At 45.0% G+C, this 27,891-nt stretch overlaps 1 protein-coding gene and 1 long non-coding RNA gene across 2 annotated transcripts in view; one reads left to right on the top strand and one right to left on the bottom strand.

Moving 5' to 3' along the window:
* The window catches only part of AHNAK (AHNAK nucleoprotein), a 36,263-nt gene extending 14,601 nt beyond the window's left edge, over positions 1-21,662 (top strand). The window contains exons 2-5 of the mRNA XM_075939321.2: positions 521-611; positions 1,024-1,174; positions 2,632-2,819; positions 3,326-21,662. Of these exons, the coding sequence (XP_075795436.2) occupies positions 1,024-1,174; positions 2,632-2,819; positions 3,326-20,785 (17,799 nt within the window). The 5' untranslated portion in view covers positions 521-611 and the 3' untranslated portion in view covers positions 20,786-21,662. The remainder of the gene's footprint in view (positions 1-520; positions 612-1,023; positions 1,175-2,631; positions 2,820-3,325) is intronic.
* On the bottom strand, positions 289-26,736 carry LOC112544204 (uncharacterized). The gene is made up of 3 exons (XR_003087528.2): positions 26,601-26,736; positions 21,837-21,936; positions 289-425 (listed from the first exon to the last, which is right to left on the bottom strand). It is a non-coding gene; the product is annotated as an uncharacterized LOC112544204 (long non-coding RNA).
* Between the last annotated feature and the right edge of the window lie 1,155 nt (positions 26,737-27,891).

Raw genomic sequence — 27,891 nt, 5'->3', positions numbered from 1 at the left:
GTTTTGGGAGGCAGCTTGGTGGACACAGCAAAAGCCTCCAGAAAACCTTAATATAGTATTTCCAGCCTGCCCAGTGTTGGGGTTTGTTTTAAGTTTCACAGTGATGTTAATCTCTTGGCTTTGCATCTCATTTTTTTAAACACCTTGGTATTCTTTTTAGGGTGGAATCCATTGAAGTCAAAGGCAAAACTTTCTTTGATTTCAGTGGGGCCAGGATTTCCCCCTCAGAGCTTATTTTCACTTTATGAACATTATACATTTCAAACAATAATATTTAGCTCTTCTGGACAGCTTTTCGTTCCCCACTGAAACACTTAAAACCTGGCAGGGTCTTCTGTGTTGGGTTGTTTTCAGTCACTCCATGAGTAGTTCAGATACCAGTGTCTTTTTTTGTTAGATCCTACAACTGTGAGACTGGGCTCATCCTAGAATGGACCAGAAAAAGCTAAATGTAAAAAACATACCATAAAACATAAAAAACATAAGTGGCTTATTCAGAACTCCTTGAATTCTTTATTAGGCTGGGAAGTTGAAACAGACATTACCGAAGGTCGCCAAGTGAAAAGAGGAATTCCTGGGGCGGTTCCAGCCTGGACCAAAGTCCCTGCAAGGTCAGTCAAACAGGATCGGCCCATTCATCCCTCATCTCTTAGACAATGAAACATGCCGATTCTTACTTTCTCTGCTACACCTCCCACAATACCCATGCTGGGTGAAATCCAACCTATGCAAAAAGCTAGCACTAACGTCTCCACTCTCCAAGCTTTGTGCAAGGAGATAACTGTTACCTGCTGCAGTTTATGCATTGAAGTTTAGGGGCATGGAAACTGTGCCCAGCCCATGTCCATCCAGACTGTCAGCTTCCAAAGTTAAACTACAGAGATAAATACCCCGCACCAGGCAAGGTGGGACCAGTCCTGCCCCCGCCCCCGAGCATGGAGCTGTGCCCCTTTCCATCTTGGCTAATAGCCACTGATGGACCTACCTCCCAGGAACTTAACTCATTATTTTCCTGCCATTTAGATGGAGAAGGAAGAGGAGGAAACACGGGAGATCTTACTCCCCAACTGGCAAGGAAGCGGCTCTCATGGAATCACCATTGATCAGACGGAAGATGGAGTCTTTGTGAAGCAGGTGGTACAGACTTCTCCTGCAGCCAGCACTGTGAAGGAAGGTGAGCACAGTGTACCACCCGGTGGGATTGTGTCGGTTTATTGCTTGGGTGAAGGAACAAGGATTATGGGAAATTCTGACTCTCTTTCTCTTGTTCCTTTGCAACCCTTTATTTTATTGTAATTCTCTCAAAGCCACAGAAGCAGCACTAAGGCAGCTTGTTTTCCTGGCACCTCCTGCTTGGGGCTCCTGCCCTGTTCTCTGCAAATGGAGACTCCTCTCTCCATCACACCCTATCTGTTTGCCTCTTCCCTGAGGTGAGACTTTTCTGGCCAACTCAGCTGCTTTCTTCTTCCTGTGCTGTGCTGGTGGCCCAGCCCAGATATTATCTACTGTACTGTAGCACCTAGAGGCCCCTGTCTGCTGCACAAATACATGAGAAGATCGGCCCTGCCCCAGTGAGTTCACTGTCTAAACAGACACAAGGTGGGAGGAGAAACAGAGGTGCCAAGGGGGGAAGGGACCGCCCCACATCAGGATCAGAGCTGGGGATAGAACCCAGGAGTCATGGTTCCCAGGAATTCTTGTTCTAACCCACCAGATCCCCGGTACTCCTACAGCCAGGGAGAGAACCCATGAGTCCTGGCTTCCAGCACCCCTGCTCAGAGTGACTAGATCCCACAGCTCTCTGAGCTGGGAACAGAACCCTTGTGCCTTACCCATTGCACAGCGCTGCTTTCACAGCATGTTTGGAGCCTGCTCCAAGGCACTAATACCCTCCTCTCTTGCCTCAGAGTTGTCTCACTGACTCTATGCCTGGAGCAGGATTTGGTCATTGCTGGCTCCATGGGGTATTGTGGGAAAGCGGGGGGCAGCCCCGTCTGTGGTGACAGGAGTATGTGTCTTTGCTCCAGCCAGCCTTGGAATGAAACAAAGGAATCAGCATGAACTTTCAGATTAACCCCTCTAGGCAGGGCAGCCTACAAGTGTTCCTGGCCTCTGGGAAAGGTGTGTGGGGGCCCTGGTTCTGTGCTCCCAGAAGAAGTGGGGCTAAGGGCAGCTGGCCATCAGCACTGCCTGGACCGTGCCCCTCTGCAGTGCTGCCTGGAGCATGCTGTGTGTCTCCTCCCCCCCCACCCCACCTTGCACCTCTCCAGGCGGCCCTAACAGCCACCCAGAGTGCGCTGTGCAGCACTCTGGTGACAATTTAAAGGGCTTGGGCCTTCTGATGTGTCTGCTGCATCTTCCCCTTTGAATCATTGGGCCCTGGGGCAATTGCTCCCTATACCCTCCCCAATGGCAGGCCTATCTCTAAGTTCCTGTCAGCACATCACAGCCATGGATCAAGTGCTGGAAGCATTTGGCAGGTCGCCCCTGCACTGGCCGCAATGCTGTTGAAAAGGCTTTTGATTATTTTGATCAGCCTTGTGCATTCCTGAGTGAGATTTGTTTGTTGCTTGGGCCCAGGCTTGCCAGTGCCCTCAGCCTGGCTTCACTCCTTTCTCTCCACACCTGTAGGGGATCAGATTGTGAGCGCCACCATCTATTTTGACAACCTGCAGTCCGGAGAGGTCACGCAGCTGCTGAACAGCATGGGCCACCACACCGTGGGGCTGCGGCTGCAAAGAAAGGGGGACAGGTCTCCACTGCCAGGACAGTCATGGTCACACGATGTGTTCTCATCCACGAGCCCGGAAGTTGTTCTGGTGAGTGAGGGAGGGATGCAAGCTCTCAGCCTGATGACAATGGGAAGGGAAGGGAAAGCAGCCCAAGCATTCCTGCAGACTACTCCATATGGCGACTAGAGTGGACTTATTCCACTGCAGAATCTTGGCCACCCTCTCTTAGGACAGGAAATCTTCCCAGCTAGAAAGGGCGTTGCAAAGAGGGCATTGTTGATAGCTTGGAGTCAGCCACTACAGAGGTGGTCAGGAATGGGGACAAGCCAGGTATGCTGAGTCAGGATCTCCACGGGGAGCAGTCCTTCTGAACATATAGATGCCCATAGCAAAGAACAGCAGGACCGGGGGGGTGACTTGACCCTTTGCCACAGCAGCACCCTGTAGGAAGGAGATGCAAATCGCAACCCTTCAAGACAGAGTCGAGTCCAGTGATTACTGTACACATTACTGAAACTCTAGCCAATGTTCCCCTTCTCCTTCACATCTCTCCTTGGGGCACTCTGGTGCTAAGCAATGTCTCTTATTTCCAGAGTGGGGATGATGCAGAATACAGGAGAATTTACACAACGAAAATCAAACCACGTCTGAAGTCGGATGATGCAGCAGAAGCGGAACACACAGAAAGCAGAACCATTACCGTCACCAAAAAGGTCACAGCATATACCGTAGATGTCACTGGACATGAGGGAGCAAAAGAGATTGACATCAGCAGCCCAGAATTTAAAGTTAAGATTCCAAGCCACCAACTCACCCATATAACAGCAACAGAAATTGAAAAAGAACCTGGGAAAACTGTGATCAAAATACCACAGGTGGATTTGTCTGGGACGACAACACAAACAAGAGACTTCAGTATGGGGATCCGAGGTAGACCTAGTGGCATCTCATATCCTGGACCAACAGTTGAATCCTCTACCAAAAGGTTGGACATTGGTACTCCTGACGTACACATGAAAGAGCCCAAGGTGGGAACTGAGATAAATGTTTCTGGACCTCAACTCACAGGTGTTCACCTGAGAACACAAACAGACTTTAAACCAGCAGTAATTCAGGTTCCAGGTGTGGATGTTGGCAAATCAGTTAGTGTCTCTGGTACTAGAGTCACAAGCCCAGAGAGCAGCTTGCCCAGAATCGAAGCAAATGGACAGAGGGGAAACCTGGATGCAAATATTCACACCACAGGCCCTAAACTAAGTGGAAAAAAGGGTGTTTCAGGCATAGATGTCAAAACCGAAGCTCCAGGAGGCAAACTGCCACAATTCGGTATTTCAGGCTCCAAGATAAGAAGCGATATGGAAGGTCCCAAAGTTGATGTATCTTTTTCAGAAATCAAGGGTCCTTCAGTTGATATTTCTGGCCCTAAGATTCAAGGTGATATCAAAACTCCAAAGGTAGACATTCCCCTTTCGAGCATCGAATGCGATACGCAAGACATTAAAGCTCCGGGAATGAACATTGAAAGCCCAGGAAAAATAAAAATGCCTGCAATGAAGATGCCTAAATTTAGCATCTCATCTTCAGCTTCAGGAACTGATGTTCGAGCACCACAGGCAGGTGTAGACATTTCTGCACCAAAGATGCAATCTCCTTCCCTAGATATTACAGCTCCATCTGTTCATGTTGAAGGTCCAAAGGAAAAACTGAAATTTACAGCGCCTGCAGGTGAGGGCACTAACATTGCAAAGCCACACGTGGGTGTGGCTCTCAAAGGACCTCAGTTGATGAAGGGAACGATGGAAGTGTCCTCTCCAACACTAGAAGGTCCCAAAGTCGATGTTAAGAGCCCCAAGATTGATCTTGTGGCTCCTGATGTTGATATTCAAGGTGGTGAAGGAAAAATAAAAATGCCCTCAATGAAATTTCCTAAATTTACTTCACCAGGTTTCAAAGAGGCAGCACCTGATGTGGATGTGACGCTTCCAAAGGGGGAGGTTGCTATTGCTGGTCCCAAAGTAGACATCAGCATGCCAGATGCAGGCACTGGAAGAGAATGGAAAGTCCCCAAATTTAGGAAGCCTGAATTAATTAGCCAGACACCAAAAATCTCTATGTCAGATGTGGACCTGAATCTAAAAACTCCCAAGCTGAAGGAAGATGTGAGTATTTCAGGGCCAAGGATCGGAGGGGATCTGAAAGGACCCACTGTGGACATTAAAGGCCCAAAACTAGACATTGAAGCTCCTGGCATTGGCCTTGAAAGTCCTGAAGGTCAGGTGAAAGGGCCCAAATTCTCGATGCCTTCTTGGAAAATGTCACCATCAAAAGTATCCATGCCGGATGTGGATGTGAGTTTGAAAGGGCCTCAACTGAAGGGAGATGTGGAAGTTTCCGTCCCACAAATAGGAGGTGACTTGAAGGGACCTCAGATTGGCATAAAGGGTCCCAAGATAGACATAGATGCTCCTGACATTGGCATTGAAGGGCCAGAAGGACATCTGAAAGGTCCCAAGTTTAAGATGCCTGAAATGCACATCAAGACCCCTAAAATCTCCATGCCTGATATAGACTTGAATCTGAAGGGTCCTAAACTCAAAGGAGATGTGGATGTTTCAGTGTCAGAGTTGAAAGGGGAGTTAAAAGCTCCTGGAATTGACATTAAAGGTCCAAAAGTGGATATTGATACACCGGATATTGATATTCATGGCCCAGAAGGTAAACTGAAAATGCCTAAATTGAAAATGCCAAAATTCAGTGTGCCTGGGTTGAAAGGGGAGGGGCAAGATGTGGATATAACACTTCCAAAGGGGGAGGTGGATATTTCTGGTCCCAAGATACAAATTGGTGCTTCAGGTTTGGACATTGAAGGACCCGAGGGAGAATTAAAAGGTCCCAAATTTAAAAAGCCCGAAATGCATGTCAAGACACCGAAAATCTCCATGCCAGATGTGGACCTGAATCTAAAAGCTCCCAAGCTGAAGGGAGATGTGGGTATTTCAGGACCAAGGATCGGAGGGGATCTGAAAGGACCCACTGTGGACATTAAAGGCCCAAAACTAGACATTGAAGCTCCTGGCATTGGCCTTGAAAGTCCTGAAGGTCAGGTGAAAGGGCCCAAATTCTCGATGCCTTCTTGGAAAATGTCACCATCAAAAGTATCCATGCCGGATGTGGATGTGAGTTTGAAAGGGCCTCAACTGAAGGGAGATGTGGAAGTTTCCGTCCCACAAATAGGAGGTGACTTGAAGGGACCTCAGATTGACATAAAGGGTCCCAAGATAGACATAGATGCTCCTGACATTGGCATTGAAGGGCCAGAAGGACATCTGAAAGGTCCCAAATTTAAGATGCCTGAAATGCACACCAGGACCCCTAAAATCGCCATGCCTGACATAGACTTGAACCTGAAGAGTCCTAAATTGAAGGGAGATGTGGATGTTTCTGTTCCAAAGATACAAGGTGATTTCAAGGGACCTGAATTAGATCTTAAAGCTCCCAAAGTACACATTGATGCACCAGATGTAGATATTCATGGCCCAGATAGTAAACTGAAAATGCCTAAACTGAAAATGCCTAAATTTGGTGTGCCTGGGCTGAAAGGAGAAGGACCAGATGTGGATATAACACTTCCAAAGGGGGAGGTGGGTGTTTCTGGTCCTAAACTGGACATTGATATCCCAAGTTTGGACACTGAAGTGCCTGAAGGTAAAGTGAGAGGTCCAAAGTTCAGTCTGCCTGAGCTAGATATTCAGACACCAAAAGTTTCCATGCCTGATGTGAACCTAGGTTTGAAGGCACCTAAACTGAAAGGCGATGTGGATATCACTGTTCCAAAGATGGAAGGTGATTTGAAGGGACCCAGCATTGACATTAAGGGGCCTCAAATTGATATTGAAAGTCCCCAAATGGACATTGATGTGCCTGATATGGATTTGGAGTGTCCAGAAGGCAAGGTGAAAGGCCCCAAATTTAGGATGCCTAAATTGAACATCAAGACCCCTAAAATCTCCATGACAGATGTTGACCTGAATGTAAAAGCACCTAAACTGAAAGGAGAGATGGATGTTTCTGTTCCAAAGATGGGAGGTGATGTTAAAGGACCCAACATTGACATTAAAGGGCCCAAAGTTGATGTAGATGTTCCTGATGTTGACCTAGAATGTCCAGAAGCCAAACTGAAAATGCCAAAAATGAAGTTTCCAAAGTTTGGCATGCCTGGATTCAAAGAAGGCTCTGACATGGATGTGAAACTCCCTAAGGGAAAGGTGGACATTTCTGGTCCCAAAGTGGATATTGATGCTCCAGATTTGGACATAGAAGGACCAGATGGAAAAATAAAAGGTCCTAAATTTAAGATGCCTGAAATGCACATAAAAGCACCTAAAATAACTATGCCAGACATTGACTTGAATTTGAAAGGCCCTAAACTGAAGGGAGATGTGGATGTCTCTGTTCCAAAGATTGAGGGTGATCTCAAGGGGCCTGATTTTGACCTGAAAGGCCCCAAAGTTGACATTGATGTACCAGACGTGGATCTTCATGGCCCAGAGGGTAAACTCAAAATGCCTAAATTCAAAATGCCCAAGTTTGGCATGCCTGGTTTCAAAGGGGAGGGACCAGAGGTGGATGTGAAGCTTCCAAAAGGGGAAGTAGACATTTCTGGTCCCAAGATAGACATTGATGCTCCAGAGTTGAATATTGAAGGTCCTGAAGGAAAGCTGAAAGGTCCCAAATTTAAGATGCCTGAAATGAACATCAAGGCACCTAAAATATCCATGCCAGATATTGATTTGAATTTGAAAGGCCCTAAACTAAAGGGAGATGTGGATGTGACTGTACCGAAGATTGAGGGTGATTTGAAGGGTCCTGACTTCGATATCAAAGGCCCTAACGTTGACATTGATGTACCAGACGTGGATCTTCATGGCCCAGAGGGTAAACTCAAAATGCCTAAATTCAAAATGCCCAAGTTTGGCATGCCTAGTCTTAAAGGAGAAGGGCCAGACGTGGATGTGAAGCTTCCAAAGGGGGACTTTGATCTGTCAGGTCCAAAAGTTGATATTGATGCTCCAGAATTGGATATAGAAGGTCCAGAGGGAAAGCTGAAAGGTCCCAAATTTAAGATGCCTGAAATGAACATCAAAGCACCCAAAATCTCCATGCCAGATGTTGATTTACATTTGAAAGGCCCTAAACTGAAGGGAGATGTGGATGTGTCTGTTCCAAAGATTGAGGGTGATTTCAAGGGGCCTGATTTTGACCTGAAAGGCCCTAAAGTTGGCATTCATGCACCAGACGTGGATCTTTATGGCCCAGAGGGTAAACTTAAAATGCCTAAATTCAAAATGCCCAAGTTTGGCATGCCTGGATTCAAAGGGGAGGGACCAGATGTTGATGTAAGTCTTCCAAAAGGGGAGATTGATCTTTCAGGTCCAAAAGTTGACATTGATGTTCCTGATTTGGATATTGAAGGGCCAGAAGGAAAACTAAAGGGTCCCAAATTTAAGAAGCCTGAAATGAACATCAAGGCACCCAAAATCTCTATGCCAGATGTTGATTTACACTTGAAAGGTCCTAAACTGAAGGGAGATATGGATGTTTCTGTTCCAAAGATTGAGGGTGATTTGAAGGGGCCTGATTTTGATCTGAAAGGCTCCAAAGCTAACATTGATGTACCAGACGTGGATCTTCATGGCCCAGAGGGTAAACTCAAAATGCCTAAATTCAAAATGCCCAAGTTTGGCATGCCTGGTTTCAAAGGGGAGGGACCAGAGGTGGATGTGAAGCTTCCAAAAGGGGAAGTGGACATTTCTGGTCCCAAGATAGACATTGATGCTCCAGAGTTGAATATTGAAGGTCCTGAAGGAAAGCTGAAAGGTCCCAAATTTAAGATGCCTGAAATGAACATCAAGGCACCTAAAATATCCATGCCAGATATTGATTTAAATTTGAAAGGCCCTAAACTGAAGGGAGACGTAGGTGTGTCGGTACCAAATATTGAGGGTGATTTGAAGGGTCCTGAGTTTGATATCAAAGGCCCTAAAATTGACATTGATGTACCAGACGTGGATCTTCATGGCCCAGAGGGTAAACTCAAAATGCCTAAATTCAAAATGCCCAAATTTGGCATGCCTAGTCTTAAAGGAGAAGGGCCCGAAGTGGATGTGAAGCTTCCAAAGGGGGAAATTGATCTATCAGGTCCAAAAGTTGACATTGATACTCCTGATTTGGATATTGATGGGCCAGAAGGAAAACTGAAAGGTCCCAAATTTAAGATGCCTGAAATGCACATCAAGGCACCCAAAATTTCCATGCCGGATGTTGATTTACACTTGAAAGGTCCTAAACTGAAGGGAGATGTGGATGTGTCTGTTCCAAAGATTGAGGGTGATTTGAAGGGGCCTGATTTTGATCTCAAAGACCCTAAAATTGACCTGGATGTACCAGACGTGGACCTTCATGGCCCAGAGGGTAAACTCAAAATGCCTAAATTCAAAATGCCCAAGTTTGGCATGCCTGGTTTCAAAGGGGAGGGACCAGAGGTGGATGTGAAGCTTCCAAAAGGGGAAGTGGACATTTCAGGTCCCAAGATAGGCTTTGATGCTCCAGAGTTAGATATTGAAGGTCCAGAGGGAAAGCTGAAAGGCCCTAAATTTAAGATGCCTGAGATGAACATCAAGGCAGCGAAAATATCCATGCCAGATATTGATTTGAATTTGAAAGGCCCTAAACTGAAGGGAGATGTGGATGTGTCTGTACCAAAGATTGAGGGTGATTTGAAGGGTCCTGACTTTGATATCAAAGGCCCTAAAATTGACATTGATGTACCAGACATGGATCTTCATGGCCCAGAGGGTAAACTCAAAATGCCTAAATTCAAAATGCCCAAGTTTGGCATGCCTGGTTTCAAAGGGGAGGGGCCAGACGTGGATGTGAAGCTTCCAAAGGGGGACATTGATCTGTCAGCTCCAAAAGTTGACATTGATACTCCTGATTTGGATATTGAGGGGCCAGAAGGAAAACTGAGAGGTCCCAAATTTAAGATGCCTGAAATGCATATTAAAGCACCCAAAATCTCCATGCCAGATGTTGATTTACACTTGAAAGGCCCTAAACTGAAGGGAGATGTGGATGTTTCTGTTCCAAAGATTGAGGGTGATTTGAAGGGGCCTGATTTTGACCTCAAAGGCCCTAAAATTGATCTGGATGTACCAGACGTGGACCTTCATGGCCCAGAGGGTAAACTCAAAATGCCTAAATTCAAAATGCCCAAGTTTGGCATGCCTGGTTTCAAAGGGGAGGGACCAGAGGTGGATGTGAAGCTTCCAAAAGGAGAAGTGGACATTTCTGGCCCCAAGATAGGCATTGATGCTCCAGAGTTGGATATTGAAGGTCCAGAGGGAAAGCTGAAAGGCCCTAAATTTAAGATGCCTGAAATGAACATCAAGGCACCGAAAATATCCATGCCAGATATTGATTTGAATTTGAAAGGCCCTAAACTGAAGGGAGATGTGGATGTGTCTGTACCGAAGAGTGAGGGTGATTTGAAGGGGCCTGACTTTGATATCAAAGGCCCTAAAGTTGACATTGATGTACCAGACGTGGATCTTCATGGCCCAGAGGGTAAACTCAAAATGCCTAAATTCAAAATGCCCAAGTTTGGCATGCCTGGTTTCAAAGGGGAGGGACCAGAGGTGGATGTGAAGCTTCCAAAAGGAGAAGTGGACATTTCTGGCCCCAAGATAGGCATTGATGCTCCAGAGTTGGATATTGAGGGGCCAGAAGGAAAATTGAGAGGTCCTAAATTTAAGATGCCAGAAATGCATATTAAAGCACCCAAAATCTCCATGCCAGATTTTGACTTGAATTTGAAAGGCCCTAAAATGAAGGGAGATGTGGATGTGTCTATACCAAAGATTGAGGGTGATTTGAAGGGGCCAGATTTTGATCTCAAAGGCCCCAAAGTGGACATTGATGTACCAGATGTGGATCTTCATGGCCCAGAGGGTAAACTCAAAATGCCTAAATTCAAAATGCCCAAGTTTGGCATGCCTAGTCTTAAAGGGGAAGGACCAGAGGTGGATGTGAAGCTTCCAAAAGGGGAGGTGGATATTTCTGGGCCGGAGGTAGCTATAGAGACCCCAGACATGAACATTGATGGTCCAGAGGGAAAGTGGAAAGGCCCTAAATTTAAGATGCCTGAAATGAACATCAAGGCTCCTAAAATTTCTATGCCAGACTTTGATTTGAACCTGAAAGGCCCGAAAGTGAAGGGGGATGTGGATGTTTGTGTTCCAAAATTGAAAGGTGATTTGCAAGGGTCTGGGGTTGATATCAAAGGTCCCAAATTGAACATTGATACTCCAGAGTTGGATATTGAAGGTCCAGAGGGAAAGCTGAAAGGTCCCAAATTTAAGATGCCTGAAATGCACATCAAGACACCCAAAATCTCCATGCCAGATGTTGATTTACACTTGAAAGGCCCTAAACTGAAGGGAGATGTGGATGTGTCTGTTCCAAAGATTGAGGGTGATTTGAAGGGGCCTGATTTTGACCTCAGAGACCCCAAAGTTGATATTGATGTACCAGACGTGGACCTTCATGGCCCAGAGGGTAAACTGAAAATGCCTAAATTCAAAATGCCCAAGTTTGGCATGCCTGGGTTCAAAGGGGAGGGACCAGATGTTGATGTAAGCCTTCCAAAAGGGGAGATTGATGTGTCAGGTCCAAAAGTTGACACTGAAGCTCCTGATTTGGATATTGAGGCGCCGGAAGGAAAACTGAAAGGTCCCAAATTTAAGATGCCTGAAATGCACATCAAGGCACCCAAAATTTCCATGCCAGATGTTGATTTACACTTGAAGGGCCCTAAACTGAAGGGAGATGTAGATGTGTCTGTACCAAAGATTGAGGGTGATTTGAAGGGACCTGATTTTGACCTCAGAGGCCCCAAAGTTGATATTGATGTACCAGACGTGGACCTTCATGGCCCAGAGGGTAAACTCAAAATGCCTAAATTCAAAATGCCCAAGTTTGGCATGCCTGGATTCAAAGGGGAGGCACCAGATTTTGATGTAAACCTTCCAAAAGGAGAGATTGACCTGTCAGGTCCAAACGTTGACATTGATGCTCCAGAGTTGGATTTTGAGGGGCCAGAAGGAAAGGTGAAAGGTCCCAAATTTAAGATGCCTGAAATGCACATCAAGGCACCCAAAATCTCCATGCCAGATGTTGATTTACACTTGAAAGGACCTAAACTGAAGGGAGATGTGGATGGTTCAGTTCCAAAGATTGAGGGTGATTTGAAGGGTCCTGACTTCGATATCAAAGGCCCTAAAGTTGACATTGATGTACCAGACGTGGATCTTCATGGCCCAGAGGGTAAACTCAAAATGCCTAAATTCAAAATGCCCAAATTTGGCATGCCTGGGTTCAAAGGGGAGGGACCAGATGTAGATGTAAGCCTTCAAAAAGGGGAGATTGATCTGTCAGCTCCAAAAGTTGACATTGATGTTCCTGATTTGGATATTGAAGGGCCAGAAGGAAAACTAAAGGGTCCCAAATTTAAGAAGCCCGACATGCATTTTAATGTTCCCAAAATCTCCATGCCAGATATCGATTTAAATGTGAAAGGTCCTAATCTGAAGGGAGATGTGGATGTATCTGTTCCTAAAGTAGGGGGTGATTTGAAAGGTCCCAAAGTTGAACTGAAAGGGCCAGATATTGACCTTGAGGCCCCAAAACTTGATATAGAAGGAAAGACAAAAAAATCAAGATTTAAACTGCCCAAATTCAGTTTTTCTGGCCCAAAAGTTCAGACCCCTGATGTGGATGTGAAAGTTAAGAAATCTGATATTGATGTATCTGGACCAAAGGTGGATGTGAGTGTTCCAGATGTGGATATTCAAGGGAAAGCAAAGGGATCCAAATTTAAAATGCCGTTCCTCAGTATTTCATCACCTAAAGTGTCAATGCCAGATGTAGAGTTAAATCTAAAAGGTTCTAAACTGAAAGGAGAGCTAGATGTTTCATGTCCAAAGCTGGAAGGGGATTTAAAAGGGCCCGAAATGGACATCAAAAGTCCCCATGTAGACATCGATGCATCAGACATTGATATTCATGGTCCAGAAGGGAAACTCAAAATACCCAAATTGAAAATGCCTAAATTTGGCATGCCTGGGTTCAAAGGAGAGGGACCAGATATGGATGTAAACCTTCCAAAAGGGGAGGTGGATATTTCAGGTCCCAAAATAGACATTGATGTTCCAGATTTGGAAATAGAAGGTCCTGAGGGAAAACTGAAAGGCTCCAAATTTAAAATGCCTGAAATGCATTTCAATGTTCCTAAAATTTCCATGCCAGACATTGATTTGAACTTGAAAGGCCCTAAATTAAAGGGGGATGTGGATGTTTCTGTTCCAAAATTGGAAGGGGAGTTGAAAGGCCCAGAAGTTGATATCAAAGGCCCCAAACTGGACATAGATGCCCCTGATGTGGAGATTGAAGGTCCAGATGGGAAGTGGAAGGGCCCCAAATTCAAGATGCCCGATATGCATTTTAAATCACCTAAAATCTCCATGCCAGATTTTGATTTTAACTTGAAAGGCCCTAAGTTGAAGGGGGATGTGGATGTTTCTGTTCCAAAATTGGAAGGAGATTTGAAAGCCCCAGATATTGATATTAAAGGTCCCAAATTGGACATAGATACTCCTGATCTTGATATTGAAGGACCAGAGGGAAAACTCAAAGGTCCCAAATTTAAGATGCCTGAGATGCACATCAAGGCACCTAAAATTTCCATGCCAGACATTGATTTGAATTTGAAAGGCCCTAAATTAAAGGGGGATGTGGATGTTTCTGTTCCAAAATTAGAAGGGGATTTGAAAGGCCCAGAAATCGATATCAAAGGCCCCAAACTGGACATAGATGCCCCTGATGTGGAGATTGAAGGTCCAGATGGGAAATGGAAGGGCCCCAAATTCAAGATGCCTGATATGCATTTTAAAACACCAAAAATCTCCATGCCAGATTTTGATTTGAACCTGAAAGGCCCAAAAGTAAAGGGGGATGTGGATGTTTCTGGCCCTAAACTGGAAGGGGATTTGAAAGGTCCTCAGTTTGATATCCAAGGCCCCAAAGTAGACATTGATGCTCCTGATATTGAAGGTCCTGAAGGAAAATGGAAAGGCCCCAAATTTAAGATGCCTGAAATGAACATCAAGGCACCAAAAGTCTCAATGCCCGATATTGATTTTAACTTAAAGGGCCCTAAACTAAAAGGAGACATAGGTGGTTCTGGCCCTAAACTGGAAGGAGATTTGAAGGGACCTGAAATTGATATCAGAAGTCCCAAGATGGACATTGATGCACCAGACATGGATATTCACGGCCCAGAGGGTAAACTGAAAATGCCTAAATTCAAAATGCCTAAATTCGGAATGCCTGGGTTCAGAGGAGAAGGCCCAGATGTGGATCTAAGTCTTCCAAAAGGAGAGATTGATATTTCAGGACCTAAAATAGACATTGATGCTCCTGATGTGGAAATTGAAGGACCAGAAGGAAAATGGAAAGGCCCAAAATTTAAGATGCCTGAAATGAATATCAAGGCACCTAAAATTTCTATGCCAGACTTTGATTTGAATTTGAAAGGCCCTAAGTTGAAGGGAGATGTGGATGTTTCTGTTCCAAAATTGGAAGGGGATTTGAAAGGCCCAAAAGTCGATATTAAAGGCCCCAAAATGGACATAGATGCCCCTGATGTGGAGATTGAAGGTCCAGATGGGAAGTGGAAGGGCCCCAAATTCAAGATGCCTGATATGCATTTTAAATCACCTAAAATCTCCATGCCAGATTTTGATTTTAACTTGAAAGGCCCTAAGTTGAAGGGGGATGTAGATGTTTCTGTTCCAAAATTGGAAGGAGATTTGAAAGCCCCAGATGTTGATATTAAAGGTCCCAAATTAGACATAGATGTTCCAGATCTTGACATTGAGGGACCAGAGGGAAAACTGAAAGGTCCTAAATTTAAGATGCCTGAGATGCACGTCAAAGCACCTAAAATTTCCATGCCAGACATTGATTTGAATCTGAAAGGTCCTAAGTTGAAGGGGGATGTGGATGTTTCTGTTCCAAAATTGGAAGGCCCAGAAGTTGATATCAAAGGCCCCAGATTGGAAACAGATGCGCCTGATATGGACATTGAAGGTCCAGATGGGAAGTGGAAAGGCCCCAAATTTAAGATGCCTGACATGCATTTTAAAGCACCTAAAATTTCCATGCCAGATTTTGATTTGAATGTAAAGGGTCCGAAAATCAAGGGAGATATGGACATTTCAGGCCCTAAACTGGAAGGGGATTTGAAAGGCCCTGATTTTGACCTCAAAGGCCCCAAAGTTGACATTGATGTACCAGATGTGGATCTTCATGGCCCAGAGGCTAAACTCAAAATGCCTAAATTCAGAATGCCCAAATTTGGCATCTCCGGGTTCAAAGGGGAAGGCCCTGACGTGGATGTAAAACTTCCAAAGGGGGAGGTGGATATTTCTGGCCCCAAAGTAGACGTAGATGCCCCAGATTTGAACATTGAAGGTCCGGAGGGAAAGTTGAAAGGCCCTAAATTTAAGATGCCTGAAATGAACATCAAGGCACCTAAAATTTCCATGCCAGACATTGACTTGAATTTGAAAGGCCCTAAGCTGAAGGGGGATGTGGATGTTTCTGTTCCAAAATTTGAAGGCCCAGAAGTTGATATCAAAGGCCCCAGATTGGAAACAGATGTGCCTGATGTGGACATTGAAGGTCCAGATGGAAAATGGAAAGGCCCCAAATTAAAGATGCCTGACATGCATTTTAAAGCACCTAAAATTTCCATGCCAGATTTTGATTTGAATGTAAAGGGTCCGAAAATCAAGGGAGATATGGACATTTCAGGCCCTAAACTGGAAGGGGATTTGAAAGGCCCTGATTTTGACCTCAAAGGCCCCAAAGTTGACATTGATGTACCAGACGTGGATCTTCATGGGCCAGAGGGTAAACTTAAAATGCCTAAATTCAAAATGCCCAAATTTGGCATCTCCGGGTTCAAAGGGGAAGGCCCTGATCTGGATGTAAAACTTCGAAAGGGGGAGGTGGATATTTCTGGCCCCAAAGTAGACGTAGATGCCCCAGATTTGAACATTGAAGGTCCGGAGGGAAAGTTGAAAGGCCCTAAATTTAAGATGCCTGAAATGAACATCAAGGCACCTAAAATTTCTATGCCAGACATTGACATGAATTTGAAAGGCCCTAAATTAAAGGGGGATGTGGATGTTTCTGTTCCAAAATTGGAAGGGGACCTGAAAGGCCCAGAATTCGATATCAAAGGTCCCAAACTGGACATAGATGCCCCTGATGTGGAGATTGAAGGTCCAGATGGGAAATGGAAGGGCCCCAAATTTAAGATGCCTGACATGCATTTTAAAGCACCTAAAATCTCCATGCCAGACTTTGATCTGAATTTAAAAGGCCCCAAATTGAAGGGAGATGTGGATGTGCCAAATATTGAAGGTGATTTGAAAGGCCCTGAAGTCGATATTAAAGGCCCCAAATTGGACATAGATGCCCCAGATGTGGAGATTGAGGGCCCAGAAGGAAAATGGAAAGGCCCCAAATTTAAGATGCCCGAAATGCATATTAAGGCACCTAAACTATCCATGCCTGACGTGGACTTCAACCTTAAAGGCCCTAAGCTAAAAGGAGATATAGATGTTTCTGGACCTAAGTTGGAAGGTGATTTGAAATGTCCTGAATTTGATATCAAAGGTCCCAAAGTGGATATTGATGCGCCAGACATTGATATTCATGGCCCTGAAGGAAAACTGAAAATGCCTAAAATGAAGATGCCTAAATTCAGCATGCCTGGGTTCAAAGGGGAAGGCCCGGATGTGGATGTAAGTCTTCCAAAAGGAGGGGTTGATATTTCGGGTCCTAAGATGGACATTGATGTCCCTGATTTAGATATCGAAGGGCCTGAAGGAAAATGGAAAGGTCCAAAATTTAAGATGCCTGAAATGAATATCAAGGCACCTAAAATCTCCATGCCAGATATTGATTTAAACTTAAAAGGTTCTAAACTGAAAGGAGACATGGATGTTTCTGTCCCTAACATAGAAGGTGATTTAAAAGGTCCTGAGATTGACATTAAATCCCCCAAAATGTCTGTTGAAGTTCCTGATGTTGACATTCAAGGTCCAGAAGGAAAACTGAAAGGTCCTAAATTTAAGATGCCAGAAATGCATATTAAAGCACCCAAAATCTCCATGCCAGATTTTGACTTGAATTTAAAAGGGCCTAAACTAAAGGGAGACATGGATGTTTCTGTTCCAAAGATTGAGGGGGATTTGAAAGGTCCTGATTTTGATCTCAAAGGCCCCAAATTGGACATAGATGTTCCTGATGTCGACATTGAAGGTCCAGAAGGAAAACTCAAAGGTCCCAAATTTAAGATGCCTGAAATGCACATCAAGGCCCCTAAAATCTCCATGCCAGATGTAGACCTGAATCTAAAGGCACCTAAACTGAAAGGAGACATAGGTCTTTCTGGTCCAAAAATAGAGGGTGATTTGAAAGGTCCTGAATTTGATATTAAAGGTCCTAAAGTGGATATTGATGCACCAGACATTGATATTCATGGCCCTGAAGGAAAACTGAAAATGCCCAAAATGAAGCTGCCTAAATTCAGTACGCCTGGGTTCAGAGGGGAAGGGCTGGATGTGGACGTAAGTCTTCCAAAGGGAGAGATTGATCTATCAGGTCCAAAAACAGACATTGATGCTCCTGATTTGGACATTGAAGGTCCAGAAGGAAAACTGAAAGGGCCAAAATTTAAGATGCCTGAGATGCATTTTAAGACACCTAAAATCTCAATGCCAGATATTGACTTAAATTTGAAAGGTCATAAAATGAAGGGGGACTTAGATGTTTCTGTCCCCAAGATTGAAGGTAATCTTAAAGGTCCTGAAGTTGATATCAAAGGCCCAGAACTTGGGGTTAGAAGTCCTGAGCTTGATGTTGAGTGTCCAGATGTGACCACTGAAGGCCTTGAAGGCAATGTTAAACTTCCCAAATTTAAGAAACCAAAATTTGGGTTTGGAATTAAAAGTCCTAAGACAGAAATCAAACCTCCTGAAGTGGATATTGCTGTCCCAGAAGGTGAACTGAATGTGGAATCCCCTGATATTGGCCTGTCTGGGAAAGGAAAGAAAAGCAAATTTAAAATGCCAAAACTTCATATGAGTGGTCCTAAAATTAAAGGAAAGAAGGGTGGATTTGATGTGAATCTACCTAGTGGTGATGCAGATGTAAATTTGAAATCTCCTGATTTAGATCTGAATGTAGCTGGCCCAGATGCAACTATAAAAGGAGATATTAATGTCAAATCCCCCAAAGGAAAGAAACCAATGTTTGGGAAACTCTCTTTTCCAGATGTTGAGTTTGATATTAAATCACCTAAGTTCAAAGCTGATGCTTCTGTGACAGTTCCTAAAATGGAAGGAGAATTTAAAGCACCTGATTTGGAAGTTTCTGCACCAGGTATCAAAGGTGACATAAAGTCACCAGGTCTTGACATTACAACTCCCAGTATCAGCACAAAACTTCCTAATGTTAACATTGAAGGTCCTGATATCAATCTTAAGAAACCTAAGGTCAAACTTCCAAGTGGAAATATTGATATAGCTGGTCCCAAAATGGAAGGTGATCTGAGAATCCCAGGTATTGATGCAGACATTAATGCCCCTGACATCAAATTGAAAGGACCTACAGTCAATCTGCCTTCAGTGGACATTTCTGCTCCTTCATTCTCCGCATCTGATTTTGATATGAACTTGAAAGGACCAAAAATAAAAGGTGACGTCAGTCTTCCCACAGCAGAATTAGAAGGTCCAGGAGGAAAACTAAAATTTCCCAAGTTCTCACTGCCCAAGATAGGGAAACCAGGTCTGAATTTGGAAGGAGCTGAGGTGCAGCTTCCCTCAGCAAGCGTAGATGTTTCAACCCCAAGTATAGAAGGAGGTGTGAGTGTTCCTGCAGCTGAAGGATTAGATGCAAAACTGAAGGGACCTAAGATGACTATGCCATCAGTAAACCTTTCAATGCCCCAAGTCTCTGGACCTGATTTTGATGTAAACTTGAAAGGACCAAAACTAAAAGGAGACCTGGATGCTTCTAGTGATCTTAAAGGTCCAAAAGTGGACATACATTCTCCAGATGTTGATATTAAGGGCCTTGGAGGAAAACTTAAATTTCCCAAATTTAAATCTCCAACTGTGGAGGGACCTCACATAGACATGAACATGGAAGGGGATGCTGGGTTTTCTGTCCCGCAACTTGAGGGTGGCATAAAAGCACCAGGTATGGATGTACATCTCAGTGCCCCAGACCTTGATATCAAAGGGCCTGCAGTGAAAATGCCATCAGGAGGTATTTCTGCCCCAGGTTTTGATGTAAATTTGAAAGGACCAAAGTTAAAAGGAGATCTTGATCTTTCTGGTGGCATTAAATCCCCCAAGGTGGCTATAGATGCACCTGATGTTAACTTGGAAGGTCTGGGAGGTGCAATTAAACTTCCTTCTCTAAAGCTCCCCCAATTTGGCATTTCTAGTCCTCATGTTGAGGGGTCTGACATGGGTATGAATATTGAAGGACCACAAATTAAAGGAGACCTTATCGGCACAGGTATTGATGGAGAGTTGAAAGGGCCTACAGTTAAAATACAGCCACTTAAAATTTCAACTCCAAAAATCTCTACATCTGACATTGATTTTAACTTAAAAGGACCAAACCTAAAGGGTGATATTAATATTTCTGGCGATGTTAAAGGCCCAAAAGTTGGAATGGAAGCACCAGACATCAGCATGAAAAGCTCACATGGAAATATTCAAATGCCTTCAGTTAAACTGCCCAAATGTGACATTTCAGGTTCCCAAGGCATGAAGGTTTCGGGGGTGGGTATTGCTGCTGATGCTCCTGATGTCAGCTTAACAGGTCCTTCCTTCAGTGTATCAACACCAAAAGTTTCTGGGTCAGATTTCGATGTGAATTTGAAAGGGCCTAAAATCAAAGGAGGTTTCGGCATTTCTGGAGACATGAAAGCGCCACTCTTGGGCGTTGAGCATTCAGGTGGTGAATTCAAAGGGCCACAGCTTTCATCTTCTGGTTTTGATGTAGCAATGAATGTGCCAAATGTTGCAGGAGGTCTTCATGTTTCTGGACCAAAGATAGAGGGTGGTCTGGAAGGTCCCAAAGTAGGACTCAAAGGTCCTGGCATAGATATGAGTTTTCCACAAAGTAACTTAGAAAGTGCCTCAGGAAAAGTGACATTCCCTAGGATGAAATTGCCTAAATTTGTGTCTTCGGGACATGAGGTAACAGGAAGAGAAGTGGGGGTTGATGTTAACTTCCCTCAGCCAGATGCCAGTCTCCAGGCCGGTGTGATGGAGGCTGAGAGCGAAGAGCCAGATGTCAAGCTTAAGAAATCTAAAATTAAAATGCCAAAGTTTAATTTTTCAAAACCTAAGGGCAAAGGCACTAGTGTTGGCTCAACAGAAGTCTCAGTGTCCGTTTCAGGGTCTAAAGGAGAACTGAAGAGTTCCAAGGCAAGTCTAGGTTCTATGGAGGGCGAATTGGAGGGAGGGGAAGCTGCTGCCACTTCACCTAAAGGCAAGTTTTCGTTATTTAAAAGCAAAAAGCCACGTCATCGGTCATCTTCCTTTAGTGATGAACATTCCTCCCAGTCAACCCCTACTGGCACGTTGGAGTTTGAGTGCAGCTCAGGAGCAGAGAAAGAAAAACAGGCCAAGATGAAATTTGGAACATTTGGAGGAATAGGGTCAAAAACTAAAGGTTCTTATGAGGTAACTGGAAGTGATGATGAAGCAGGAAAGATGCCAGGGAGTGGGGTCTCATTAACGTCCAAGAAATCCCGCCTGTCTTCCTCGTCGAGTAACGATAGCGGGACAAAGGGGGGATTCCGAGTACCAGCAGTAGAACTGACTGTTGCCAAAAAGAAAGAGTAAAGCGTCCATGTATATATGTCTGTATATATATATCTTCTGTGTGTTTGTATATAAATTTCATAGCTTGAAATACTTTCCATCTCAGCAATAAAATGAACGGTGCCTAGTGAAATGGTAGACTTAGCTTGCCTACCCAAAAGAGAGGAGATTTTAAGTGACCCTGCAGCTGCACCACAGTTCAACTGATGTATTTGAAAGTTTCTTCATTTTCATGACTTTGGTTTGTGCATTAAATGCTGAGAGCTTAAGTTTACTAGCAAGCTATTTTGATATCCTTTTCATTTTACTGGATATTTTCAGTGTCAGTTTGTGGAAATAATATTTCCATTTTAAGTACCTTTTGGCTTTTATTTGCAGGGCTTACATTTCTATAATGAGAATGGATATACTGAAAACACTGTAAAATATATAGATACAACTGAAATATGTCACTTGCCCTTGTAAGATGGAGTTTAAAATGACTTGGAGTGTTTATCACAGAAACCTATGATTGCTATTAGCTTTGATAGTTGTAATGGTGAGAAATGTATTTTAATTTAAGACCAGAGAACCTGGGCTACTTAAGATAAATGTCATGAAGAAAAACAGAATTTACCAATAAAAGACTAACCTTGACTCTACATGTTTTGGATTGAATGCGACTGACACCATCTTAGTTGTCTCCATATGTTTGTTTCATTATTTGTATTATAAGAGAGGACTTTTCTTAGTTATGATGCAAAAATCTGTGACTGCCACTTTTCTGAGATTTATTATAATTTCTGTTAACAAATGTATCTTGATTTAAAAAAAATATTTCAGCACTTTAATGGCAAATTAATTGAGAATGTAAGAAGATTGATCTTGTAAAATGCAAATAAACTGTTTATTAACCTTGCACCTCTGTCACTTTACTGCTTAAGGATTTGAAGGTTAAAATGACCCAACTGTGCCTAGCCTCCATCTCCCAGGACAGGTGGAAAAGCTTCCCAATGCCCAGCTCTGTGCTCCCCCTCCCATGGATGCAGCTGGAACGGACCCTACGTGGACTCCTTTCCCTCCTCTGACTTACCTCCTTTGGACACAGGTGTTCTAGCTGATACGGCTGGCTTCCCTCCTTTTGCTCCCTCTGATCCGTCCTTTCCTCCTCTATCAGACACAGCCATTTCATCCTGCAGACACAAGTGGAACAGTTCCTGACTCAGTGCTCTCTTCCCTTCTGGTCCCTGGCTGCTTGGACACAACTGGAATCACTCCCCCTACACAGGGAGAAGAGGATAACACCCAGGTGCATACGCTGCACCTGTAGGTCGAAATAAGATACGCAATTAGAGCTACGCAAGTTGCGTTTCTTATTTCGATCTAATTTTGAAATAAACCACTATTCCGAAACGTCTCGTAACTCCCATGGAACAAAGATTACAGGGACATCAGAACAGCAAGCCTGTTAGTTCAAAATCTATTTTGAAATAATGGGCTGGTTCAAAAGATGCGAAATAGCGATGCAGTCTAGACGTACCCCCAGTGACCACTCCCAACCCAGGATGAGCAAAGAGGGTAACCCTCCAGCAAATCCATGTCGGACATGGGAAGAGTCAGAGAGCAGGAGAGCAAAAGCAACTTCTTCAAGTAGAGAAGATAGGGGGAGGGTGAAACCCCCAGGGAACAACTGTCCTATCTGATGAGGGGAGAGCATGGGTAAAAGCCCCTAGTGAAGGCATTGGGAAGGAACTTCAGAGGACTGTACTTTGGGTGGGCAGGGCACATTCCTAATTCAAGAGGTTCATCTCCCCCAATTACATCTGGGACAAAGCCCCCTACCTTTGATTCTTGACTAGACAGAACTTTTGCCTCCCAACTCAAACCTGAAGAGACCAACCATCACCCCCAGTTCCAGTCTCAATCATGCATCTCAATCATGTCCTACAGACCCATAAACATCCCAACCCTGCGCTCAGCAACCACATGGATTTACTGGTGCCCCAAATCCTGACCACTGTTACTTGCTTTCCCAGCCCTGGACTCACGCACCTGCTACATGTAGAGACCTCTGCTGATGCCCCTCTGCATTCCCACTGCTGTCCCAGTACTGAACTACCGCAAGACACAACTTTGCTGATGGCCCTCAATACTGACCCTCATCTCCTATACTAGCCCAGCCCTGAGCTCCCGCCCCTAGAACTCTACCAATGCCCCTCCATCTCAACCCTGCTCTGGGCTCCTCACCCCATCCAAACACTTCTGCTGATGCCCCTCAATCCTGCCCCTCAGCCTCTCTGCTAAGGCTCTTCTTAGATACATGTACATCTGGATAGGCATTTAGAGAAAAGGAGCCCTCTTCACCAGCTACTGGTAAACTAGAGGGAAAAGAGCAAATGAACAGAGACCTCACTGGCATGCATGAGTCCCACCTGGCCATGTGATCATTTTTGGCCATTTTGGATTAAACCGAATATATGTCTTGGCTGTAGGTGTAATGAAATGTTATGTGCCCGACTGCATGACTAAAGGAGAAAAGAACTGTAGTGAATATGTCCTAAATCAGAGGTCACCCTTTCCAATATTTCAGATTCCAATCACTGAGAGACAAATGACAAAAAATATTTGGGTTTTGTTTGGAGAGTATAGGAGATGCTCGCGTCTTTCTCTGCTAAGGTTGTATAGTATAATAATAGAGTTGAATGTACTCCATAATGAGTCTTCTACCTACCTACTAGTTATGGGAGCTGGAAACACTGAAAGCTGGGTCATGTAATAGAGCCTCAGGACCCAACCTTTATATTGTGTCTGAAAACCATAGTGGCTGGGAGAGATGCTGTCCTGGGAACAATACTAATGTCTGACTGCTACCTATGAGGAGGTAAGTAGTGTGCTAAAGGAAATATTTGTTCATAGGACTATCAGGGTACGTCTACACTACAACACTATTTCAAAATAACTAGCACTATTCTGAAATAACTTAGGGTATGTCTAAACTTCAGGCTATTTTATACATTAGAACGTCAGTTTACTTGCGCAAGAACACACGGCCAGTGTAGACAGGCAGCAAGTTTTTGCGCAAGAGCGGTCGCTTTGGCGCAAGATTGCACCAGTGTAGACACAGCCACATTGTATGAGGACTAAGGGAAGCTGGAAGTGCTCTATTTTGAAATAAGTGCTGTGTAGATGCTCCCTATTTCGAAATAAGCTATTTTGAAATAAGATAGGCAATTGAAGCATCTCAATTTGTGTAGCTTATTTAGAGTCAAGCCCTGCAGTGGAGATGCACCCTCAGAGCTGCAGGTGAGGAAACTGAGACAAAAGAAATGTGGAAGAAGGGGTTTTGATTAGTGTTCATTCACCATGTGGTAGATTTATTGTTTCCCATATTAATGCTGTTCCTTTTCTCATATAAGTTTTCTTTGCTACATACAGAGTTACTGAGGGGCTTGTGAGAGATTTGCGTGTTAAGGGTAGCTAGGGGGTATCCTCATGAGGAACCTTTAGCTATTCCAATCCAGCCATTGCTGCTACTGACAACATTTGGCAGAGGAGGTTGGCCTCTATGGAGCAATCATAGTGCAGGACTTTGAGTGTATGTATACACTACAGGACAAAATCAAATTAAGATATGAAACTTCAGCTATGTTAATTGTGTAGCTGAAGTCGAAGTAGCTTAACTCGGCTTTGCATTGTCAACACTCTTCCTTTGACTTCCCTTACTCCTTGTGAAAGCAGGGTTACCAGAATCCGGGAGCGGCCTGAGGCCGGCTGCAGCAGCTGGCGCTCCCCCCTACATGGCCTTCAATTGCCATGACGTCATCACAGGGTGCCTAGGCTCACGGGCCGCCCCTGCTGGCATTGACCAAAGTGACCCTCTCACTTCGAACTAGACCCTCTCACTGTTCAACTTGACCATTAATTCGAACCCTAGAAGAATGACAGCGGCAGCTTCAATCTTCCTCTGCAGTGTAGATGTACCCCAAAGGAGTCCGTATGACTGTTTTCTATCACTTAATTAAAACAGTGCTTTCATTTGGGACTACTTCTGTTAAATAGTTTGGTTTGTTATATAGTTAAACTTTCCTTCTGCCACCAAAGTGCTCAGTAAAGCCATGGGGAGTAAGGAGTACAAAAACATCATGCATGGTCCTGAATGCCCCATGATTTCAAAGAGGTCTATGCTGAGAGGCTCTTGCAGGAAAAAATGCAAAATTACAGTCAAGGGCAATTATATATTGTCTGGTTTTGTGTTTCTAGACATAACCGTGGAAAATGGGGACTATTTATAGGATCAAATTGACATAATTTATTTTTAAATTACTACTTTGGCTTTTGTACAGAAATAGCAGCAAATTACTCTTCTACTCTAGTACAAGGTCCTAGTTTTTCTTGATCAGGTTAGTGCAGTTCAGTGGTGACTGTGGTTTCATCCTGGTGTAACTTCATTGTCCAATTTAGTGAATTTGTCCAGTTGATTCTTTACTGGAGTGTACATTGTCCTAGATTCTTAAACAAGAAGTTAGATCCTGAAACCAGCCTTGAACTAATGTTGATATACCATGAACTAAGTTGCTTGAAATACCTGCTGCCTTGGAATCTCAGAGTTTGCAGTCACTTAATGAAGTGATAAACAGCGTGGAAAGTGAGAGCTTGGGAAATGTGACTATCTTCTACCCAACATCTATGCCGGGGTGGCCAACCAATTAGACACAAAGAGCCAAAACAGCTGTGGATAGTAGTGCAAAGAGCCACACATCCCTCCCCCAGAGCCAGGCACTCCCAAACCCCTCCCATTTTAACCCAATGCCTTGGTCTCACTGGAGCTGCCACCGCCACAGCCACGCACTTCTCCCTCCAGGAACTGGGGCGTGTGCACAAAGCGGGCATGTGGCTCGGAACAAGCCGTAACCCTGAGGGCTGCATTTCTGTGAGCAAAGAGCTGCATGTGGCTCAAGAGCCATAGGTTGGCCACCCCTGATCTATGCCTCTATCTTATTTCTACTGTTGTGTTCCTCCCTGCCCAGATGGTTGCTCTCTAGCTGCATGGACCTTGTTCCAGTGGGGTGCGAAGCTCTGGGGGGGGCAGCAACTGCAGTTCCCTGCGTCTAGACAGGCAAGTTTTTCCGCAAAAGCAGTTGCTTTTGCGGAAAAACTTGCCAGCTGTCTACACTGGCCCCTTGAATTTGCGCAAGATTGTCGGTGTTCTTGTAAGATTGTCAGTGTTCTTGCGCAAATACTATGCTGTTCCCATTCGGGAAAAAGCCCTCTTGCGCAAATGTATTTGCACAAAACGGCCAGTGTAGACAGCTAAAAACTGTTTTGTGCAAAAAAGCCCCGATGGAGATATTGGCGATCGGGGCTTTCTTGCGCAAAACCGCGTTTAGATTGGCATGGACACTTTTCCGCAAAAAGTGCTTTTGCGCAAAAGCGTCTGTGCCAATCTAGACGCTCTTTTCCACAAATGCTTTTAACGGAAAAACTTTTCCGTAAAAAGCATTTGCGGAAAATCATGCCAGTCTAGAAGTAGCCAGGATGTTCTCAGCTCCTTGGCTGGAAATGATGCTGCTGTGGCAGCGCAGGGAGACTGCAGGAGAGATCGCATGTGTGGAATAAACAGTGAATTAGCCTCTCAGTGGAAATTTTCCTTTTCCTATGCTGGGTTCTCTTATGTTGACTCTAAGGAGAGCATCTTCCCCACTCCGTAGACGGATTCCTACTCACCCCAGTCCCACTATCCCTGCGCATAGCAGGTGTCCCTGCTCCCAATCCTGTACGACGGTATAGGCGGGCCTGAAGCATCCATGCTGTCCCCTATAGAGGGACTCGCTCCGCCCTTGTCCCTACACACTAGTACCTGTAATTTGCACGCGCACAGCCCCACTGCTTCCTCGCAGAGGGAGGGAGGAGTCGCTAGTTTTCCCTATAGAGGGGATCGCCCTGCATACAGCGCCCCGCTACTTCCCGTATGCCGCGCCAGAAATGAGTCTCCCCAGTCCCTCTGCTGCCATCTGGTGGCCACGGCGGCTCAGGACAGACGCCTGTCGGGGGAAGCGCACGCGCGATGCGCTCCAACACGCACACGCACACGCACGCACGCAGCCCTACAGAACCCTGGAGGGCGCCGCGCCTGTACACTTGAAAACCACCCCGCCCCCTTTTTCATCCAGAGCGGGGCTGAGCTCCTATTGGTCTGGGCGGCGAAGGGGCGGGGCACAATGCAGCCGAACCCGGCCACGCCCAGGGACAGGAGAGTGCCTGAGGGAGGCTCTGGCTGGACTTGCTACGCCCCGCCCGCAGCTAGGGGAGAGACGACGCGCCGGGGGGAGGGGCCAGGCTAATTAATACCGCCCGCGGCGGCTGAGCCCTCTCACCCAACAGCTCCCCGGCAGTTGGGCCGCAGGCTGCCCTTGCTCTGAACCTCCCTTCCCCGGTGGCTGAGCCTCAGGCTGCCCTGTACTGGACCTTCCTCTTCTCCCACTTCCAAGGAAGTCGGCCTGCGCTGTCTCCTCACAGTCACTTCTCCACAGGTGCATAGTTTTATCAGCGCACAGGGCCCATGAATGCAATTTAAATCCAGCGTCTTCAGAGCCACGGTCAGGGCCTGTTCTGTTTAACTAGAGGCATAAAATGACCATGGATACAGGTTCCCCCGTCCCTCCTCCTGGGGCTGCTGTCCTGGACATGAGCTGATCTGTCCCTGCTACCTCTACTTGATGGCTGTTGTGGCCTCCCAAAAGCTGGTGGGATTAGGGGAGGACTGTGCAAGTGGGACACTATATAAGCTGTATATATCTATATCTGACGAAGTGGGTCTTTGCCCATGAAAGCTTATGCTCCTACACTTCAGTTAGTCTATAAGGTGCCACAGGACTCCTTGTCGCTTTTGCAGATTCAGAGTAACACGGCTACCCCTCTGATATATAAGCTGTGTCTCTTTCCTGTGGATGATGTAACCTAGTCTTTGGCTGCAGAAGAGTAGAGAGGCCCTGGCTCTGAAAAGGTGATGACCCCATTGAATCAGTCCCACAGTGAGATATGGAAAAGGGGAATATTCTGGGGCTTTAGTTGGTGTAATGTGTGTATTGTGTATTAAGCTTGTGTGCATGTCTCATTTATGGCTAATTTTACTCCTTTTGAGTGATTTA

The sequence above is a fragment of the Pelodiscus sinensis genome, chromosome 11, assembly GCF_052426305.1.
Source record: "Pelodiscus sinensis isolate ZL-2025 chromosome 11, ASM5242630v1, whole genome shotgun sequence".
NCBI classification, from domain to species: domain Eukaryota; kingdom Metazoa; phylum Chordata; order Testudines; family Trionychidae; genus Pelodiscus; species Pelodiscus sinensis.
This window is presented reverse-complemented; position numbering and strand designations above follow the sequence as displayed.